This window comes from Galleria mellonella, unplaced genomic scaffold (assembly GCF_026898425.1).
Source record: "Galleria mellonella isolate WM207_F2 unplaced genomic scaffold, CSIRO_AGI_GalMel_v1 utg132, whole genome shotgun sequence".
Taxonomy (NCBI): domain Eukaryota; kingdom Metazoa; phylum Arthropoda; class Insecta; order Lepidoptera; family Pyralidae; genus Galleria; species Galleria mellonella.
This window is the reverse complement of record NW_026441989.1, coordinates 6951935-6976355: the sequence shown is the minus strand read 5'-3', so window position 1 is coordinate 6976355 and position 24421 is coordinate 6951935. Positions and strand designations below refer to the sequence as shown.

At 31.4% G+C, this 24421-nt stretch overlaps 1 protein-coding gene across 1 annotated transcript in view; it reads right to left on the bottom strand.

Moving 5' to 3' along the window:
- Window positions 1-14602, bottom strand: part of LOC113518424 (uncharacterized) — a 118222-nt gene extending 103620 nt beyond the window's left edge. The window contains exon 1 of the mRNA XM_052902567.1: window positions 14261-14602. Within this exon, the coding sequence (XP_052758527.1) occupies window positions 14261-14380 (120 nt within the window). The 5' untranslated portion in view covers window positions 14381-14602. The remainder of the gene's footprint in view (window positions 1-14260) is intronic.
- Between the last annotated feature and the right edge of the window lie 9819 nt (window positions 14603-24421).

The window sequence follows — 24421 nt, the reverse complement described above, 5'->3', positions numbered from 1 at the left end:
GATATCTAGTGATTAACCTACGAGTATCTATCTATAGAGATCAGAAATTTTCTCCGCCACACCGAGATAAATTCATTGACCGGAATAATGAGCAGCTTATGTCCTCTATCCCAAATACTACGTGTATACCAAATATCATTATGATTACTTGAGCGAAACTAATTCTTACATTTATAGCTAGCATTTTGCCCATTAACTTATGTAATAGGCCACTTTTAGATGGCGTTTAAAATAAAACATGCACCAGTTTTTAATTCTTAGGAACATAACAACGAAAACCGCATTCAATTAGGTGCAATAGTTTTTGCGTAATGCCAGAATGAATGAATTTCATCATCATTTCAGCTATTATCCGTCCACTGCTGGACATAAGCCTCCCCCATAAACTGCCATAAAGAACGGTTCTGAGCCACCTGCATCCACTGACTCCCTGCAATGCATTTCACGTGGTCACTCCATCTAGTGGAGGATCGTCCTACACTGCATTTACCCGTACGCGGTCGCCACTCAAGAACCTGTCTTCTCCATCGATTGTCAGTTCTTCGAGCTATGTGATCAGCCTATTGCCACTTTAGTTTGCTTGACAAACATACAGATAGATAAAAATTTTAAAAATTGTTTTGATTTATTTATAAATTGTATTCATTAATTATATATACTAAAAATATAAAAACCTATTATGGTCTTTAAGAGACTGGAATTAATACGATAATTTAGGTAAACTATGATAATTAACCTGGGTTATCTCGACGTTACGACCAGGTTACACCGGCCATGTTAATGAGTAGACTGACGTATCACTCTCATGTCTCCGCTTCCTAGGGAGAAGTTTTTTCTTTTACCCACTCATAGTCCCACATCACACAAATTGTGTCCATATACTGAGGGTTTCTGCATGTGGTATAGGTACTTACTACTACTCCATTCTGTGTTCTATATTGAATAAGTCAGAGGGATATGATGTGGTATTTTGCATAACTCAATTAGATACTGTATGATGTTCAATTATGTCAGTGCATTTAATTGGCTCGAATACGACATTGGTATCTTACATGCATTTGATTTTTAAGTGAAGATTTTTTAAAGATAACATAAAATGAGACACTGACTAAATGAAAACTTCAGAATGGCTAAAAAAAAATTACCTTCTGAGTCTCCTCTAAGCTCCTAATCTAATCTAACCAGTTCGCGTCAGTGCTGTTTGTTGCCTTAAAGTCATTTAATTATCTTCGTTGGTTGTTTGTTTGGTACCAAGACGCTAGAAGTTTGTTAAGATTCAAAAGATAACTTTTCTTTTAGTTTTCTGTAGTTAAAGCTCTTTAAATATATATAGTTTTTTAAATTGAAATTACGTTCCAAAAAGTGGAAAACAGTAAATATATTTATAAAATATATCTGATCACTATTGAGTACACTCGACCAAAAGAATTGTGCAATTTAAAAATAATGAGGTTTTCAGTTCGACAACTTTGTGAATCTATTCTAAACTGATTTTGTTGATATTGTAATTTGACATATTGATTTTATGTAATTTTTTCATCGAATTTTCGTGGAATAAATCATCAGAGTTTCGGGGAACGACCTAAACGATGTAGTTAACGTGAAAACTCTGGCAATACATTCAGCTCTTCAATGTTACTGTCACACACATCAATCCGAATAAAGTTAGAATTCTTATGATTTCTGTTCCTGTATAAGAGCGATCATAAAATATAATATAATACGCGATCTTAAGACTGATATCTAATAGTAGTACAAATTAAAAATCGTTTAACTGATTGAAAGTTTCGGTTTGTTACTAATTTTTTTTAGAGTGTTTCTGTGATAATTCTGTCCAAAACTTTGTTAACTTTTCATTGCTTTTCACTGAAACAAGAACAGGTTGAAGTTTTAAAAATGATAATAGCTACCAATAAAATTTTAACTGACACCGATATTCATAAGCTTTGGTATCTGTATATTGGTGAATCATTATCATTAGTATTAGTGATATCATATGTAAATAGTTCCTGTGTAGTGGGAAATATGGTCACTTAACTAATGTATCAGTTTCGTAATAGAGTAGTGATTTTATCTTTCAGTATACTTATATTTATACTCAAAAACATTTATCACCAAAGCTACTCAGTTTTAGATACACCTAGTATATGATGTAATATAATGGGTATATACAAATACTATTTATTGAATCTTTATAAGAAAAATAAGAACACTTTATATTATCACTCTTTTTCATTCTAAGATCGAGCAACAGATGACAAAGCACTGTGAGAGAACGAAGTCTCCCGACTTTATACTAAATCATTTGCACGGGTACCTTTTCCTATTCGTGTTTTTGTGTTAGTTGTGTTTAGATTTGAAATGCGAGATGCGGCAGCAAAATTACATGATACGGAGGTATAACTATATTATTCAGAAATAGTAACACATTAGAGATACCACGGGTATCACAGTGTATTCTATTACGTATTTAGTGTCTTATATATTTATAGGTAACAGTTACTACTTTCTATTTCGAGAGTCATCAGATTGTTTAGCATTCTAATATTTTAAACAAATCTCAGATACACACACACACACACGCACACACGCACGTATGCTCGCTCGCAAGCACGTACGCATGCACGCACGTTCGCTCGCACGCACGCACGCACTCACGGACTTACGCTCGCATGCACGCACGCATACACGTACGCACGCAAATACTTACGCACGCACGCACGCACATACGCACACACGCACGCACGCACGCAAGCATGTGCTTGCGTAACCTAAGCAATTACAAAGAACGAATTTTTGTATTATACAATACATGAGGACTACTACTACTACTGCTACTCGTACCAATTACGCAAAGCAGTAGAGTTTTCTCCTAGTTAATACCTATCTTTCCTTAAATATGAAAGAGGCAACTCTGATAGACGCTTAGTCGAACTTGATTGGTCTAGACACGTGAATTTTGCACACGGTTCCTTTATGTAACGTAAGTGAACACTAAGCAAGGATTATTGGAAATTCCTACGGGAACGAGAGATATTTACTTACGGATCATACGGGTCCGTGTGGGTACAGTCGCTAGTAGAAACAGCCAGGTCTATATAGACGTTACTGGTGTTTTATGCGATTCACAATTGTCTCATCTATCATCATATTAGCCTTTAACTGTCCATTGTTGAACATATGCCTCTCCCTTAGTAGTATTTGCCAGTAGTTGTAATGCTTGGCAGGCGGATTGGCAACCGTATTTAGGTTTTAGAGATGTTTTAAGAGGGACGCAGCTGCTATCCTTCGCTCTCTTTTCGACATCCTGTCGTCTTATGACATCCATGGGAAAAGAAGAGGTGGCCTATTCTATGCCAGGACCACACGGCCATCTACGCTTCTATGCTTGAGTCTATGTCATTTATACTTCAGTAGACTTTTTCCTTTATAGGAGAAAATGCAGTCAATAGCATAAACATTAACTTACAGAAGTTAATGTTATACAAATTTCCGCATAATTTATGCGGAAATTGTTAAATATTAAATATATTCAGTGTTATTTGGTATGTTTTATAATACATAAAGAAATAAATAATAAGGAATTATATTACACTAGGGATTGTTTTGTTATCTTCATAATTTCAAACATACATTGATTTGTTAGTGTCACATAAACACACCATCTGTTTGTTGTTTGTTTAAATATTGCATACTAAGTACATGTTTACTATCTACGTTGCTGTTTGTATTAAGACATGACTATTAGACTGTAACTGGATTTAGAATTGCATCCATTGCAATCACGGATCTTGCAAGTGATGGATTGTGCTTTCGTCGCACGCTCGATAGATCGGTAACCCTACTAGTACTTGTATTGTTAGCTAGATTACTTTTGATTACTATTGTTTGGTTAGGAATATGTGGAGTCACAGGATGGATGTGGAGTATACAGGCCACATATATTACTTATAGCTATATATTATTATTTACCAAATTCGAAATTGACACGCATATCTATTGTTTCCTTTTGGCTTGCCTTTACGACCCTAGTCTTCTAAGTTCCTTTGACTATTATACATATATTTCCAATTTCCATTCCTGGTTTCCTTTGTCGCCCACCTATTTTGGGATAATGAATTGTGAATTATTTTCTGTTATTGTTACTATGTATTTATTGAATGTATATATATAATCTGTGTGTCTATAAAAATACATACAGTTTACAACTATTTATTATGTAACTTCTTATAATAACATGGCAGTTAACAGCTAATCCAGTTGCAAGTTAGTATGTGAGTATGTATTAATAGTATGTAATGTGAGTAGTATTAATTTATAGTCGTTGCTTGACTTATATTTGTCTGTGAAAAATATTATTAACAAATAGAACGCTCATATTAAATTTAATCTCTTCTTATATAGTAATGGTGTAAAGCAGAGAGTTAAGGTATCAAATGAACAAACTGAATACAAATAATGTGATCGTTGCTGAGAAATGTAAAATAGAGACAATGTATTATCTCTCATTTGCTTGGAAGTTACTTCATTACTAAAATAAGTACCAGAGGGAGACTTTGTAAAAAAGTCGTTTGCTTGGGCACCGCTATCCCATTCGTGTTTCTACCGTGAAGCAGTTGTGTTTGCATGGCTGTGTTTCGGTTGGAAGGGATATGGCAGTGAATTTACAGGGTACAGAGAAATAACACCTGAGTCCTTAGGATTTTTTTTTATACCACTGAGGTGGCAAACAAGCATACGGCCCACCTGATGGTAAGCGGTTACCGTAGCCTATGTACGCCTGCAATACCAGAGGTAATACGCGCGCGTTGCCGACCCTGAAGAAACCTCTTTACTCCCCTTTTGAAGAACCCCATGCTTTAGTCTCTTGGGAAAACCTCGGCAGGGAGTTCATTCCATAACCTGAGTGTTCGTGGGAGCAAACATCTCTTAAACCGCGTTGTTCGCGACCGTTTAGGCTGTAAGGTATGAGGGTGAACTCCCTGTCGATGGCGAGCCGTACGATGATAGAAAGTGGCCGTAGGCATCATATTGAATAATTCCTCTGAGCACAATCCGTTGTATAAGCGGTAGAACATGCAGAGTGAGGCAAAATTTCTTCTAAGACTTAAGGGTTCGATACCGTTTGCAAGCCTGGGATCATCGACAATTCTCATAGCTCGTCGCTGCACTGAATCGAAGGGTTCAAGCTGGTATCTAGGTGCTCCCGCCCATAAGTGACAGCAATACTTCATATGGGGTCGGATTTGCGATTTGTAAAGCATTAATCGCTGATCCGGCGTGAAGAAATGCTTCGCTCTATTAAGCACACCGAATTTTTTGGATGCCAGCTTCACCTTATCTTCGAGGTGGCCACCAAACTATACGTCACTATAGATGTCGACACCAAGGATCCCAATACTTTTAGAGATGTTAAGAGACGTGCCCTGGAACTGTGGGGCCACAGCAAATGGGGTTTTCTTAGCGGTGAACGCGCAAGCTTGTGTCTTAGAGGGGTTAAATTGGACCAAGTTTTGTCGTCCTAATCAGAGACTCCAGTTAATGTTCTCTCGATTTCAGACACAAGCTGTTCACGATTGTTCTCCACGATGGAACGGGAGACATTGGTACGACCCGTATAAAGGGCATCCCCGGTGCTGTCATCCGCATAACAATGAATGCTACCGAAAGTTAACATATTATTAATATGCAGCAGAAACAGCGTTGGGGACAGCACAATGACAACGCATGGGGAATATCATGGGCGAAATAGTATACTCTGTTTTGTCCATGGTACTGTTCGTGTTTATAGGCGACGGCTACCATTTTCCAACAGGTGGACCGTCAGCGTGTTTCTAAGTTGCATAAAAAAAGTAACTTTTTCCTAATAATACGCTAGCAGTTTGTAATACTACTACAATACTACACTATTATATAAATCGAAGTCATTACTATTGCTTCTTATTTGTGAAACTAAACGTTTTTATTAAAGATAACTCGAAAACAAAAATAAAAAGTTCTGAGATTATGTTTGTATTATAAACAACAACCTCTAGCTGTCAATTTGGTATGAGAAGTAAAATTTGACACTTCGCAACCTGTTTTTATAGGTACAGTTATAAGTTCGATATTATTGAACGTTATCTTATTTTGTTTTTCTTCAAGAACGACGTTTGGTTTTTTTGTTACGAAACACCGTTAAAAGGATATTCATGACTTCAATTTCTTATTATAATTTGTTTTTATTTATTATCTACAGAGATCCCTAAAATGAGAAAATGTATTTTTCATTATTCCATTGTTACCCGCGAACATCATTTGACTACATTATGGATCTTGTCACGTCCCTCTGAAAATCAGTATAAGTAGGTTGAATAAACAGTTGACGATACTGCGGAAGCCACGTTTCAGTGTTGCGAATGCGAGGAATAAATTCAGATAGGTTGGTTGGCAAATGTTACTATGAACTTGTTTATCATTTTGCCATTTCTATTCTGATATACGTAAGGTTCACTATTTCGAAATATATAATTAATTGTTTTAGTTGCACATATATTATACTCGTTTAAGCTCGCTGCTTTGACGGCATGTCGGTATTTATTCTGTTTTTCACGGGAATTATTTTTCTGTTCGAATCTCAGTGTTATAAATTGTAGTTATTGCCTGCGACTTCGTCCGCATGGAGTTCGGTTATGTTACAAAACTCCATTTTATATCTTCCATCCTCTCAAATGTGAAAGATTTAAAAATAAAGACTCGTAATTTCAGACTTCCATACATAGGGAATTCTTCAAAATCCAATAGATATATTAAGTTGCGATTTAAATCCAGAACCTATATCAAAAGTTTCACGTGTATAGGCTTCTAAACTTACTAAATTTCATACAAAGTTTTAACCCCTGTTTTACCCCCTTAGGAATTGAATTTTTAAAATTCCTTTCTTATTGTTCATCTACGCTGTATAAAGACCCTATCTGCAAAAATTCAGGTTGGGGGAGGAGGGATTGTTAGTAATACCAGTCCCATTGTTAACGATATACCTTATCAAGTCGACCTTCACGTGGTTCTCCCTGGAAACCATCGTACTGAATTCAAGGTGTATTCATCACGATGGTCTAACTGACCTGTCTTTTCATACTCACCTATCACCCCTCACTGGTGCTCCGCCAGCGTATGACGATACCGCAGGCGGGGTTACCATTCCATTATCATCCATTAAAAAAATTTCAGATTACTAGATTCAGCGGTAACGGCAATGCGTTTATATACAAGTCAGTCATCATTCTCTTTTATATGTTTGCTGTTTTTTCTTATTGAAATTTCTAGTTAATAATATAATTTTTATTTCATTATTCTTAAAACGTTATTATTATGTAATTACATTATAATTCTCATTGTTTTTATATGCAGTATTCCACGGCGCTTAACTAAATGAGATCGTAAATTCTGAATTAAATCTTGCAATTCTTAAAAAAACTCCATTCTTTTTTCACTACCGCAATTATGGTCCACGAAATACCAATGTGTCACTATAATGAATTGCGGGCATTATTCTTCTCGTACGGAAAGCTCACTTTCTAATGCGGGCTACACACGCTCCGATTAATCGTTACGATTTATCTGTATCTCTCTACAGTACGAAATGTGATGATAAACTTTACTTGTGTAGCGAGAAAGTGCACAATTTTTCATAGAAATGCGTTACAATTTATCCTTGCAGTTCGAAATGTACAAAGAAATCGTAGCGATTTATCGCTGTGTGTTTAGCCGGAGAAAGGTCAAACTTATAATATTACCTAAAACTTTCTGAGAGATAGGCATCTGATTGTAAAAGTTACATTATATGTCAAGTGATACCTTGAGAGTTTCAAACATATTTATCACCGGGTATCCGGGTCAGGAAAACATCGATAGTAAATCATAGTTGTGGATAGGAAATACGATAAAAGAAACTTGAAAGAAAGGAAGACAATTTTAATACTATTGAATTAAAAGATAAAATAAAAATCGTTATCTGATAACTATTGTTGATTTATAGATGTATTTATTTTCTATTAAATTTCTACCGTGTTTCATAATTGAACATACTCATACGCGAAATACATTTTTGTTTTTTCTTTGGCATTTGAGTATAAAAAGTAAATCAATAAAAGCTATTGTAATAAATATTTTAATTTTTATTCAAAATGCACAACATATGGATATTATTAAAAAGACGTTGATAAAAGATTTCTTAGAGTTTTAATATAACTGTGACTATTATGTGAGATTACTGAGCGCGAAGAGAATGGAAGAAAGGAGCCACATGAAACTGTGAAATGAGGCATGTACAAACGACATTCGCATTTTCTTCCAAAAGCCCATATTATTTATATTTTAGAAGATATTAATAAATATACATACATATATTTATTGATGTCTTTATATATAGACGAAATTTGTTATGATAAAAGTTTTCAGTAGCATTTGTTCCAAATAAAATTATAAGGCTTGAGAATATTATATTATTCTAATGCTGGTTTATTTTATATAGAAATAAGTACACATAAAGTCATACATAATTGTTTACTTAGGTACTCAAGAGCATTTATTTTGTCTCTTGATGCCATTGATATAATTGATAAAATTCTGATAAACGATTAAAAACATATTTTTAAGAGAATGATGTTTAACATATTGTATAATTAAGTAATACAAATATGTTAATGTAAATTCTACATATTAATACAAAACTCAATATATTGAGTTTAACTGAATTTATATAATTACCTTTACATGTATGTTGTAATGTTTGTATATTTAATTTAGTAATGTACGGTATATTATAAAAAATATAACTATCTAGCGACAAATTTCTCATTAGGCAGCACTCGGTCTACAAACCCATCAATGTTGCTTCGTTGGTCGCATGAATTAACGTGACTTATTGTAAGCTGTAGTAGTCATTATGGCCTTGAATATAAAAATTAATTTTGGACGAAGTATAAATATTAATACATATATGTGGTTGCTTACAGATTGTAAAATGAACTCACTTTCTTAAATGCATATTTACTTTATTTATCCTACTTTCCTGTTCTTCGTACCAGCTTCGACACGTGTCTCTTTTGAGATATTCTTAGTATTCGCAAAGAAATGGAGAACCGCTTTCGACGCATTTTCCGATTACATATTCTATAAAGGTCAAAGATACATAGCATTTCAAATAAGCTTACTATATAGCAAGATTTCGATAGGTAATCTATTAAGCCTACGAATTCATACGTAATGTATAAAATTTAACTTTTACGACATTCTGTCATTATCTTCTAAAAATATATTGAACGTCGTAGTTTTCATACTCCGTACCATAGTGTACTGTCTATTACTTCCAGGAATACTTTATGAGGAGTAATAAATAATTATTGATTAAAAAAATTGTTAAATGTTTACTACACTTCAATAAACACTATCATTCAGCAACTCTCGTAAACCAAGATTTTTGTAGCACGTGATAACGGCATTATTTCTAGTGGAAAGATGCCAAGTAAATTAATATTGGATACTGAAACATAAACTAGATAGACTGCAATGTCTCTTCATAAAGGTTTCATTCATAAATATCCTTTTTGTACAATATTTGCTAATGTTAATGTTCTTTAAATAATTTTACGCTCGGGTGCGGTTTGTTGTAGCCCTTATTTACATATTTATCTTCACTCTAATTAAGAATTCTGCAAACAATATTTTACATTAATTATGTTATGTAGTGCTCGATTAATTATACTAGACATTAAACCTAGTACTTCCCTACATGTGTCGTCATTAAGTGGCATTTATTATACAAATTGATAACGTCTCTTGCTAATCTGCTAGTGTTTGAGTAGAATAGACCAATTTGCCGAATGCTATCGACGATTTATAATGCAAATTTCGCTCAGCTGTTACCGACTGAGTCCGGTAACCTGATCGTTGGTGAAACTCTCAAGCTATCAGTGGAATAAATAATTCAACGACATTTTAGGGCTGTGATTTTACATTGCGAAGGATAAGACTTTGCAGTGCTACATTTTTAATGTACCTACTTACGCATATGCCAATTACTAAACAATGTCCTAACTTATTCTATATGTTAAGTTCTTGTGATTTACAGGAAAGGCTGTGGTATACAGCTAGTCCTGTATAAACTTAGCCTAACCTACAATAATTATAATTATTATTTAAGAGCTTGTTGAACCACAGTGACCTACATAGCCTAAAGGGTAAGTAAGCTGGAGTGGTAATGGGCTGGTCGCATAGCTCTAAGAATCGACAACCGATGGGGAAGAAAAGTTCTTCAGTGGTGACCCCGTACGAGTAGTGTAGGACAATCCCCCACTAGATGGAGTAGCGTCAGTTAGTCAGTGGATGCAGGTGGTTTAGGAGCGTTTCTTATAGCAGTCTATGTGGGAGGCCTATGTTTAGTAATGGGCATATAACGGCTGATATGACGATGATGATGATGATGAAGAGTTTTTTGTGTTGGTTTTATTTTTATACACCTATGTGCCAAGAAAACAATTTGGATGTTTATTTATTTATTCTTTATTGCACAATATAATTTGTACAAATGGCCTGTTTAATGCCTTATGGTAATGTTCACCAGATAACCATTAGGTTAAAACAGAAAGCGTTTGAGGTCAGTGGTAGTGAACATACATTACACAAAAAATAAATTTACCTATAATAAATATCATATAGAATAATATTATAAATATATATAAAATACAAACATATATAAATATGATATATCCATACTGTAAATGCAAAATGTATTAAACACCACTTTGACGGATATCGAGTTGTTTTAACACACGTTTTTAATTATGAATTGTTATATAAGTTATTTCATAACATTTTTTTAATAATATAGACATCTTGTCTAAATTTAATTCTTTTTTTTACATTTATTATTTTAAGATATGAATAAAATTTATCAGATGCGTTGTATATTACATTTTCTAAGTTTGTTTCGTCATTATTAATACTGCTACGGTGCTTGTCTATTTTTATAAATATTATAATTGTTAAAGTTTTGTTTGTTACTTTTTGGCGTATCAATAGTTCAACTAATAGTTACGTAATTTGGCAAATAAGTAATATTTGGAATGGGGAAGGACATAGGCTACATTTTTTCCCCTGACAATTAATATATCTCGCGAATGAAGTTGCGGATTAAAATTAGTATTACGTAATGATGGGTTAGCTTGCCCATTCATATATAAACAACTAGGTACAGAGCTTTAACTAGAAAAGCGATTACTAAACTACTCCACTTCAAAAGGACAAAACAAAACAAATACAATTGCTGAGAAGATAAAACTGCCCCGATTTGTTTTAACGATTCCCTAGAGATCGTAGTCATGTGTTTGACCAGCCTATCAAAATATACCGTTAGCTTTTAGTCTACTATAGTAATTTTAGCCTCTAGGTAGTAGATTTGGTTATCGAGTTGTGATGAAAATGTACAGTCATGTATATAAAAATTAATTCGATTTTGAAGACCAAAAAGTAAACAAAGAAATATATCGTAATTTATTACATTTAAAATATTTGAAGTTAGAATGCAAAATCGTTTAGAGATATCCTTTCAGGTTTTCTCTAAACAATAAAGATGTTTTTCTTGGAATTTCAAAATGATATTTGCCTAGCTCAAGCGTGTTTATCAAATATAAGATGTGCATATCAAAGATATGCACATCTTAAACCAAAAATAATATATTTTTGTTTAATTTTCTCAAGCTAAAAATATTTTAATTTAATTCAAATTTCAGTTTATTTTATTGAATTGAATGTGGTATTTTGATTTTAAAACAATAGGTGTTTGAAGTTAAAAAGAAATGGTTCTGGTGACTTGTAATACAGATTTAACACCTAATGTAGGCACCAGCTCCTACAAACAATATTGTTAAAATTTTCTGCATATTATAGGTAGTAAGTTCCTTAATTGTTTGTGGTGAGAAATAAATAAGTAAATATATAATAATACTAAATAAGTACATGTAAATTAAACTAGATTTCCCTCTAATTTACATTACATATACATATTTTGTATGGCGGTATAAAGACCTTAATAAGTGTAAAATATCTTATCTTTTACTATTTCTTTATATGAAAGTTATTTTCTTTATTATATACCTAAACTAGGCGTGCTAAAGGTTTAACCCAATGGATAGCATCTAAACGTTTAGGTAATAAAATATAGCTTTTAATTAAATACAGAATTAAAATAAAATGAACAATTGAATTAAGATTATTTTTCGGAATAATTTCTATTTTATTGCATTTCTTGCAATAAAAACTATATATTCTATTTTAGCAAGGATTCAATAGAAAAAAATGTTTATTTATAATATTATTAGAGAATAAAGATATGAATGAAAAAAAAATGCAGATAAATGTAGAACCAAATAATATATATTATTTAATTATTGTTTTTACTGAAGTAAAATTATCTTATTTTAAGTAAACTGTTTTTACCATATATAAGTAAACATTACATCGCAGCAAGCAGTTTTTTGCTTTATTGCTTGGCAAAGAAAAACGACAGTTTTAAATGTCAAAAAGCGATAAGTGACATACGCTGGAATAAAACCTATCGATTGTAAGAAATGCATTAAAGTTATAATTAAATTAAAAAAACAAAATAATTATTAAGACAAATGTAAAAACAAAATGCATAAAAAATGAAAGGGTTTGCAATAATAGTTATAAAAAATATGCGTCAAATTGACAACCTCTTTCTTTTGAATGTCCTTAAAAATAGGCATCTTACATAAAAACATAGCGTTACTACGCTAATACACTACCCACGCTAATAAATAATAATTCAAATGCAATATTTGTCCCTACATTTTGTCTACCTGGATAACCGGAGTTCGGTTGATTTTTTAATTTCTGCGTTTTCCTGTACATCGGGTTGACAGAACGTAAAATGTGGAAATTACAATTCACTAATAGAAATGGATGGCCAGAATGGAGCTCGTTTTTATTTCTATTAATATAACACAGTATTTTTGGGATTTACGCATCAATGTATATAATGTATATAAATTTGGTTAGAAGGAATACTGATGTCAGTAAATTGTATTTAAATTATTTATGAGAGTCTAAATAATGAGTTTATCAATCTCTGATATTTATCATGATTTTATCCAACGAGAAAAGAGTAAAATTTTTAATTATCTAGAATAACAAATATAATATTATATAAACTAATTAAGCCAACGTTATTACTTTCGTTACAAATATTTTTGATTCACATTAAAATAAAACTAGAACCTTAAGTATATCGACCTGCACAATATGTTTCTTACTCTGTCACGCTTAATCAGCTTAACAGATTTGAATGAAATTTGGAATACATTAAATTGAAAATATTCTAATTTCAAAATCCAATTATTTAAAATTAGAACACGGAATCGTGCATCTACAAGTAGATTTTGCTTTCCAAGGAAAATAACCTGATTGAATAGACACAAAATTAATATGAAATCAAAAATGAACAGATTTAGAATTGGCGAAGATATTTAATAACATAGAATGGACTGCTCCTTCCTTTCTTGTGGGTGTCGTAAGAGGGGATTGAGGAAGCCTAATGGTCAAGGGATGTTTAGCAGCGTCCCTCTTAAAACAACACCAAAGGAATGGTTCCGTTCCTTATGGCAGTCTATGGAGGGGCCTATATTCAGCAGTGGACTGCTAACGGGGGGAAAGGGATTGTATGTAATGGGGTCTGATTTCCCTATAACTAGCAATACTCTCTATCAGGTCGACCTCCACGCGGTTTCCTCTGGAAACTATCTAACTGACCAACGTTTTCATCCTCACCTATCATCCCTCACTGGTGCCCGCTAGCGTATACCGATAGCGCAGGCGGGGTTACCGTTTCCATTATTACATATTAAAAAAAGTCTGATATGATGATGATGACTCAAAAACAAACAGACGAATTGAGAACATATTTCTTTTGGAAGTATATTATAAATACATGAACAACATCATAGACACTTGTAGGTACCTGCATGTATCTAAGGTGCTGTTCAAATCTATAGTTAACGACTAAGACTCTTTATCATATAGTCAGTTAGTTCAAGTCGTTTGTTACACTAAGGGTTATAAAAAATCAATGTATCATACTTCGTAACTTTCATATCGTTCAGTCAAACGGTATCGGAGTTCAGTAATTTCAAATATACAAGTACACCATTCATAAAAATGGTTGTTATATTTTTAAGGCTTTTTTATACGTATATTAAAGTACCTTTGCAGGATCCTGATGATTGCCGGTGACGTATACAGAAGCACGCCGACCGAGAAGTGTACGACTGACGATGGAACTGCTCCTTCTTCCCGACAAACGGTCCTGTGGCACTGGCAGCATTTTCACTATTGTTTTTTTTTTATTTAATAAAAATTAGATCTACCTTATTCTTTGCACTATAGCCATAACACTTGTTCAATATTGACAGATGACACTTAATTTTTTAAGTTGTTCGGCTCGTTTTTTTCTATGCTAGAGGCACTAATTTACAATGGTGTTTCCAAGTTGTTTAATAAAGGAAATAGAATAGAACATTCTTGAGATGAAGAAATGGCACAGGTATAATCTGTAACAAGGAAACATATATTAAATTAGTATCCATACTTTCTCTGGCCCAAAATTTTAATTATCATATCTGTGCACGACACACCTTTTTAGTTTCCTTTTTAATTTTATTAGAAAGAAGTTTTTGTTTGTGTTTTGAAGTTACTGTCAGTTCAGCTTTTTTTTCGTTCGCTATTTTGCTTCTTTGGTTTGCTTTGTATATATTTTATATAATTATATTATCTTTCTAAAAACACCGTGTATACCATACCAGCACACAATCCTTTCGCCTACAATGTCAATAGAGGACGACTTTGTATCTTTACTTCCAAGTATGCACATGGTGGAATTGATATTGATATAATCGGTAACATATATTCTTCTTATCCATTTACAGCCGAGTAAAAGCGGTTTTTAGACTTGATGCTCTATTTATATAATCTAAAGTATAGTATGTTAAATTTAACAAAAAAATATTAGGCCGTCAAGGTATAAAAAGATAACAAATAAATGAACTTAATAATATAATTATTAAATTATTAATAGAAAATCTTGGTAAGCTAGCTAGAAGAGATTATACACTTTTTACAGTATAATAAAGAAAAAAGAATAAATAAATAAAAATAATATTTTATAGAACGTAAATATATACTATTATAATGAGAGAATGCTATATAGTATTAAGTCCGCCTTTTGTACCAGACATTTTTTATAATAGATTTTTTATGATAGAATAAATAAATAAATAAAAATATAAATAACCAAGTTGTTGGGATCGCTTATATTTCTACTTACACACATCCATTTAAATGCGATTACTAAGCATTCTATATAGAGTTTTTGTATCATCACAAGAGATCCAAAAAGACGGGAGGCAACTAGAAATGATGAGGGTCATCATTTGCGAACGCCTTTTTCGCGTCCGCCAATCACTTGCAAAAATGATATGGGTTCTCTAATATTTCCTTCTATAGAATTAAATACTTATCCTTTGAACATCGGAAACATAAACGTCGACCTTAATGTGCATTCGGAAATAACATTTTACACATTTTTATCTAAAATTTCGTTGTCATAACAACAAAATTTTAGATAAGAGATTTAAAATTTTGTTTCACAAAAAAACAACTTCTCAAGCGTGACTAAATTAAGAGCGTTCTTAACTTTTGCTTATCCAAGTGTGGCAACGTTGCAATTATCTGTCAAATTACAAAAGCAATTTAACATTTTTCAATGTTTCTGACTGGTTATTTAAAAATGCACTGCTACCCTAAGCATAATTCCGAAATCTTTACTTGTACTGAACTAAATAAAATGTTAATCATAGAGTAGGTAAATTGCATATACTCGTAAATCTACTTAAAAACTTTGCATTTACTTCATAAAATTATGAAATTTCCAAAGAAAATGCTTTGGAATTTTTCAAATATATTAATGTCATCAAAATCTTAATTTTCTGTCATAGTTTTATAGAGATATTATTGCGTAATTAACGTTTTGTTTGATAGCAGAGCACTTTTTAAATAATTTAACAGAAACATTGTAAAATGTTCAGTTTTGTTATGTTTTGAGTATTGACAGACAGTTTCATCATTGCCATACTTTGTTATGAACGGTCTTAATATGCAACTATCTTGATAATCTAATTGTGAACCATTTTTGATAATTGTATTTGCAATCGATACAGTTTCTCTGGCGTTGATTGAATATAAATTTTGTCGTTTTTTTGTGAAGCAAAATTTTGTTTTATTGATTTAAAACTAGATATCTCGATAAACTTCGTATCACCTACAATGCCATCTATTAAAAGTAATCAGAAGTAGCGATTCTCATATAAAATTACCTATTTTTAATTTTTTGATTTTTGAGCTGAGTTTTAACGTTCTTTTTTTTATAGCTGTATTATAACAAATTTAAAAAAAAATCAAATCGGACAAGCTGTATTTGCATTTTAATCTCATTTGGAACCTGTGAAAACTTTAATGACAGATTGTCATTAAAATATTTTATATACGAGTAAGTAGGTATATTTTATTTAAATTTATTTTCAGTGTTGCATACTGATTTTGAAATCAACACCGATTTATTTGAGTGCATATGTATTATGCAGCTATAGAATTTAATGGAAAAAATAGTGCTGTAAAACCCCTTTACAGTATGCATTAAATATACATATGGTGACTTAAATATGCGCCCCGAGAGATTGGTTACTATGTTTGTCAATAGCTCGCCTTATCCATTGCCAAACGATACAAGTCCCTGAGGCTCATCGCTTTTATCTCCAGACATGGAAGTGCATTCACTCATATTAAGATGAAATGTAGTTCGTTCTATAACATGAACAATTTTACACGGTTATATTTAAATGGTTATTGGTTGATTGTTCGAAATGGTTAAAAATTAGTTAATTTATATTAAAATTAGTTTAAAATTGGACATTTTAAACTAATTTTAATAATTTTAAACATATAGGTATTTTTATACAAGGGATTTTGCCAATAGTTTTCAACCTTGGTAGACGGATGTGCAACCATAGTTCGGCTTTGATAATGTTTTAAAATGGACGCTGCTGCCCATCTTTTAACCATTGAGTTACCTTAGTCACTCTTATAACAACCGCGGAAGAAGGGAGTGCCGTGTGGTCCCGGCATAGAACGAGCCACCCCCTTCTTTATTCTTCATTTAATATATAGATAATATTGGAATTGACAAAAAAATTTGAAAATTTCATATGATAATGAAAATAAATGTTCGGAGGGGTTCCTTGTTATTACAAGTGAAATTCAATAAAAGTTCTTATAAAATTATATAATGTTTTTGTTTTGAATAAAATGTATCTAAAAACAGGGATTTAAAAAACAAACACGTATAAATATAATTTAATCAAACGCCTTTTTGTACGACAACCCACATGATAAGGTTCATTTATTTTGTCTCGTATTCGAATTTGTAATTTATAATAATAATAATAATAATAATAATATATTTATTTGCTAGAAAAGTGGTAATAATAATGGTCTTAAATATAATAGATCTACACATTTCGCCTTATCTAAAGGCATGCAAATTTAGTATTATAATTTAGTGGCTTACGTATATTAATAGCCTGGTAGGATCAATCCATAAATATTGGCAGCCGCACACATACTAGTGGTAGCAGACTAAACAGGTACAAATACAAACTAAACAAAAACAAATACATAACAAGTCAATAATATAACAAATGCCATACAATACAAATTATATATTTAATTTTTTAAAAAGTCAGTTATTAAATAAAATATATAACCATTTTTTTAACCGTAATTTAAAACTTACTGGTAGTTCTCTTATTGATTTTGGTATTTTATTACATATTTTAATGGTCATTATATCACAGTTTTGTTGATATAAATATAACATTTATCTCAAATGTGACTTTATTCATATTCGAATGTTTTGTAAAAAGTTGTGGGTTTTGTTTAACAAATATTCCCACTTCATAAATATACATGGATGTAAGTGTTAATATTTTTAATTTTTTAAATAATGGTCTACATGTATCTGTTGGTTTTACACCACAGATAGCTCTTACGCATTTTTTCTGTGCTATAAAGACCTTTTTCGACATTATAGAATTTCCCCAAAGCAGAAGCCCATATCTTAAAATTGAACCCACATTTTAAGATAAGATATTTTAAGATATTATATTTTAAGCGAAGAGCATTTTCCCTTGTAGTTTGTTAAGCTGACATAAACATATAACATAAAAACCATGACGGTCGTAAGTTCGAAAAGGTAAATATAATTTTTTTTATTAAATTTATATTTTCAATATATCCTCAGGTGAAAAACAATGTTAACGAACCTGATTAAATTACTGTCCTGTTGGATGCCGATATAGTTATCAAAATATAGGAAAATTTAGTATTAATCTAATTCATTTTTAAAACTGTTACTTTCTTCATTTTTTTTCCCATTGTAAATAATGATAAGAACACGTAGGTATCAAATCGGAGCATATGTAAATTTCCTTGTTTCGTAGTAGCGAGAAGTTTGTAGCAGACAGGCTGGCATCATTGGTATAACAATACAAGGTTTCTCTCTGTAACGGAATCCTAAAAATACAAAAGTTTTAATGGAAGATTTACGTCTACGGTGTGTGATCTGGCGCACAATGGATTCATTTTACAAATGATCATTCAGAAATAGATATTCATCAAATTGTTTAATTGTGTTTGAAATTTGATAGCTCTTTTAGACGTTGCTCGCATTGGGGTGAGCGTCCTTTTTAATTTATTTTATCCCGGACTATCTGTGCATCAAATAGCATCTGTCAGTTAAAATATACATGGATATTTTTTTTTATGTTTACTAACATTTAGATGTACTTCTGAAATTTAAATTCATGTTTATGACGCCAGTTAATCATATTTTGGTATTCAAATTTCTAAATTAGTGTTTATACATAATTCATTCGATTATTTTTTTTATTATTAAAACTATAGTACACTAAATATTCGTTGTTTACATTGTATATTTTTCTATACCACCGAGGTAGCAAGCAAGCATATAGCCCACCTGATGGTAAGCAGTTCCCGTACTCTATACCAGAGACATCACGTCCGCGTTGCCGGCCCTGAAGAAACCTCTTTATCTCTTTTTTGAAAAATCCCATGCTGTATGATTGTAAAATATTTATAGTGAGACCCTTAATAATGTTGCCATATTAAAATAATAATTTTGAGTACTCTCTTATTTTTAAGTGACTTTTAATTGGAGGAGATTCTCAATTTATCTGTTTTTTTAATGATTATATTACGCATTCGTATTTCAAATTTTCATATTTGTTTCTATTTTACAAATGATAGGTATTAGTGTTGGATCCATAAATTAAATTTGTCTACAGAACATCGCTCATCGGTCTTTTTTTTACGACTGCAGTATTTATCTTTTCTTTTTATGGAACAAAATGTACCTATTTGCAGTCTGTTGAAAATAGGCAGTACACGTAATAAGTAAAATAAAATAAAATGAGCAAGCAAGTTTCGAAGGCGGACGTTGCCGACGTGAGGCAGTAATGTTTTTCGTCTAGGATTTGTGAGCTCCGGCAAATGGGGTTGAAAGCTTCCGCACAGCTCATTTAGTGTGTCGTAGATATGGTTTGTCCGTGTAGTAAGTACCAAGTAGCTAATATGTGTATACTACCTTCATACAAGAATAACCTATAGGTACAAATTTATATAATATATAGACACCCATTCTATACAGTACATAAATTTATTTAAATGTATTATATTTTTTTCTGTAATTTTTGTTCGTATGGAGAAAGAATCTCTATAAATATCACCATTTTTTTATATCCTCAAGATATCATAAGTAGGCTCTTAGTTTTGCTCAGCTTCACTGCGTGATAGAATCAGAAATGAGGGTACCCGCAGAAGAACCAAAGTAACTGATATAGTTCGAAGGATAAGCAAGAAGTAGCTAAGTTTATATAAGTAGCAATCATGATTAACTATATAGTGCAGTGTAGAATAACCTCTCTCCTACTAGATGAAGTAACCGTCTCAAATGTTTGATCATCAAAACGATGATATGCTTCTTTTATGGGGGCAAATTCGTAGTCAACAAAGATTTTTATTACTTATTAGGGATAATTACATTAAATACCATTTAACTTTATTATAATATTTTTAAAGTTTTGCCTTGCATATTTTGTAATAAAATAATTATTCATCATTGTTGAAAGTTGAAAACATGATTTACATGAATGGAATGTTTATCTGTAACTAGTATCAATAACACCAAGTAGAAAAAGTAAAATCGATAAAAGTAATTGAACGTAATCAATGGAAAAGTCCCCTAAAGACATGAAGTGAGAGAAAACATATTTAGTTCTTTATCTAAAAATACCCAGTAGAACCTGCAAATGATTTGCACAGCGGCTGCAAGTAGCGGGGTGTGTCTCGTTAACCTCGACATACCGTTGACTTGGGCGTGAATTAAACATGTGCAAATACGTCACTCGTCCACCCGAGTACTCCTGACCCAGAATAGGGAATGATTAAGACGGACAAACGTAAATTGTGAAAAAGAAAATCTGTAAAAAGTATACTATAGGTATAGACAAAATAAAATTTTACATAAATGATTATGCTAATGACTATATTTGTATAGGGTAGTCGTAATACGACTATTTAGGATAGGTGTTTGTCGATAATCCACGTTTTTTAATTTACATTTTTCAATAATGTTCATTCATTTAATGAAATGGTAACGTTGTATGCACTATTGAATTATGTTGTCATCGTACCAGTTATAATGATACGTGAAGATGAAGTCAAGTCAGTTGGCCTACCGTGACGGATTCATCAAGAATTAACAACGATGGTTTCCAGGGGATCGTGTGGAGGTCGATTTGACAATGTATAGAGCCGCTAGTCCCCGTTTCTAACAAACCCTTCCCCCAGCAATTATGAACGGGTACATTATATATTTATGAACCAATTTAATTATCAGGATCACAATCTGACATAATATACTTACACTTAATTGAAAGATTAACCTATGAATAATTAGTTAAGTACAATACAAAAATGAAATTATATTATAACAAGATTGTGACTGGCTTTGTGCAGGTAATTCGCCTCATATTTTATTACCAAGAAATTTCAGTGACGGTAAATATTGTAAATAGTCCATTTTAAATTTTCATTATTTAATAATCATACAGATGGCTTGATAATAATAGGTAGTTACTACAGTTTATTTATATTTTTTCTATTCATATTGTTTCTCTTATATACTTTACTATGAAGCAACAAAAGTTTTCGATTGTACAGTCTAGTCCTCAGAAATTGCAATTCATGAGTCTACTAACAATAGCATGTTCATATTATATAACGGTTATCATATTCCATCAAATGTTGTTAAAAAAATAAACAGGAATAGGTGACCAAAGTAAAATGGAAATAGTACAATAGCTTTGTGGATTGAAGAAGAAAATAATTATCATAATCTGGTCAAAATTGGCGGAGATACTGTACTGCGATATCCTTTTCGACTTAGCAAAGGGCGAAAGATTTATGTGTTTTGAAAGGAAACTGTAAACCGTAATTATGGATAGTAGAAAGTTGGAATTCAGCAAGTAGGAGGTGCCTATAGAAACTTCAGTAATACCAAGTAACATGCAACATTACTTGTGCTTTAGTTACTTTGAACATCTAGGGTTATTTTTTATTAATTTCGGAAAGTTTTTTACATACTTTAACATAAATTAATTTTGCTTATAATAAATAAAGCAGCGTTAATCGTGGCAAAATTATGAGATAACTCAGATGTAAACCCCATCGATTTAAAAAATATTTTTACAATCAGTTTAGAATTGGCAAAATTAATATTGTATCTTAACATACAAAAAAATTCATGCGAACTAAGAACCCATCTTCTTTTTGACAAATAGTTAATACCATATGAAGTAAATAAAATTATTAATACAACTGTTTATTTAAGAGTCCATTCAATTGGATTAGTCTTCGTGATGGAGTTTATTCAATAATAAATGAATGGATATGATAACTGATCGGATATGAATGTCCGGCATATTACTGACACCTACTCAGATCTGTTATCCAACATGGCAGATCGTGAACAAAGACTGCTTGTACTTATGTGTGTAGGATAACACATGGCCTTTTGTACTAATATTAAGAATATAATATAAAATTTTATAATTAATATTTTTAATGATTAAAATTTCGAAAAAAAAAGAGCTTTTTAACTCTGTTTAAATTTTATTCATAGAGATATATTTGATTTTAATAGTTAAGAAATAAAAATTTTGAATAAAAGATTAAAATAAAAGTAACAAAAAATTGTGTCCCTTAAAAAAAAACTGACTTCAATTGTGACAAATTCAGTTAAAAAAAAAAAAAAAACTATTGAACCGATAAAATTTCTATGAGTTCAAACTGTAAGTATATCCTTTCAAATAAAAAAGAATTTTCTAAATCGGTTTAGAACTAACGGAGTTATGAGTTAGGAAATATAAAAAAAAAATCAATTCTAATCTTAAAATTACTTTAATTAGAAAGTCTACTTTCTAAAATATTGTAAAGGACAACTAGAGGAATAAATTCCAATACTCCAGTGCAAGAGAGGGAAAACTCGAAATAGAAGCTTATACCAAGCCGTGTTCTTGATAAAAAGCTAATAACTACGACTATATCCAGCATTGAGACGTTAATGAGATGTTATGGAAAGCCATTTAAAAATATTAAACTACAAATTTTAAACAAAAGAGATATTGCTATTTAAAATATTCATGGTACTGCATGCATTCATTTTTAAATTCCATTACAAGTATATGTATTGTTGCCAACCTATAAATTATATTAAAATAAAACAAGCGTTAATATGAATAAATAAATAAATATCACTGAATATATTACACAGTACCATCTAGTCCTAAACTAAGCAAAATTCTAGGTAATAAACAACTGATAGAAATATATAAAATACTCTTAATTATAATTATTTTTTTTTGTAAATACACATATTATACACATGAAATACCTAGACCAATATAAACAGACATGCCTACTCATAAATACAAATGTTTGTATAGTATGTGGACGGAAGACGCAACCATTGGGAAGCGAGACGGAGTGTTAGACCGCTACCTACACCTTCAATATCTTATACACATTTAACTGTGTCTTCTAAGTATGTACTTGTATTAAATTTTAAGTTCATGAAATAGCTAGGTTAATATTAAATTATAAAAAAAAAGTCTCACATAGGAATAGAGGCACTCTAAAACCTATTTTTAAATTTTAGCGGGAAAATTTAATTTTAAACCCGATTCACTTAAGTAGGTCAAACAATAACATCCTCAAGAGACGTCAAGCACACCGGGCAGCTAGATAATATACTTAATCCTATTGAGTTTATTACTCATATGTTATCCTTCGTGTCATCTCTTTTTATGATCGGCTAGAGTTTGTAAAATTTATATTTCAATGATAGATATCCCAGATATAGATTAAAATAGATGACGCTATAAATGAACTTTCGTTGTGATATTACAAAAGTTATTACTACTAGTAAAGTCCCCTCCATTTTAAATCCTCTTTAAAATAACATCCGTAATGCTGTTTGTGTTAATTGTACGATTTTTTTTCGTGATCAGAACTTTGAAACCAAATTTTACCAAGAACCGGAGCAAAACTTTGAACCAACCTATTGTTAATACATTGTTGTATTTTCGATTTATATGAAGTATATTATATTATCTATGTTTTTAAAGGGAAAATTATGCCAGTGATTACAAGAGATATGAATAAAATAGGACTTTCGTACTGCTGTTTATATCCATAAGTAACGGTTACCGCTTTCTGTCAGGTGGACCGTCAGCTTGTTTTCTATTCTAAGTTTCATAAAAAAAAAAAACAGAGGTATAACAAATTAGTTCTAAAAACTACAACGCAAAAGAAACTCAATGGGTATTAATTGACGGTTAGAAATTTTCATCGGAGGAATCGTCACGTTAATTGCCATTTTCTATCAATTACGTAAAAAAGGTATCTATTTATCTGAATACCCTTAAACCTATATGTGTTTCAATTATACAGATATTTTATTTAATTTTAACAATAACATTTAAGTCCATTTGTATACATATGTGCCTGTAACTACGAATAAACTATCAGTTTATCTCATATTGGGTTAGCTGGAAGAAATATTTTTAGAGATAAGTTTGCCATTGTGCATTATTCTATATAATTATTATTCTATTATAATGTCTTTTATATACAATACAATAAAAATAAAGAACACTGACATGCAAACTTGCGA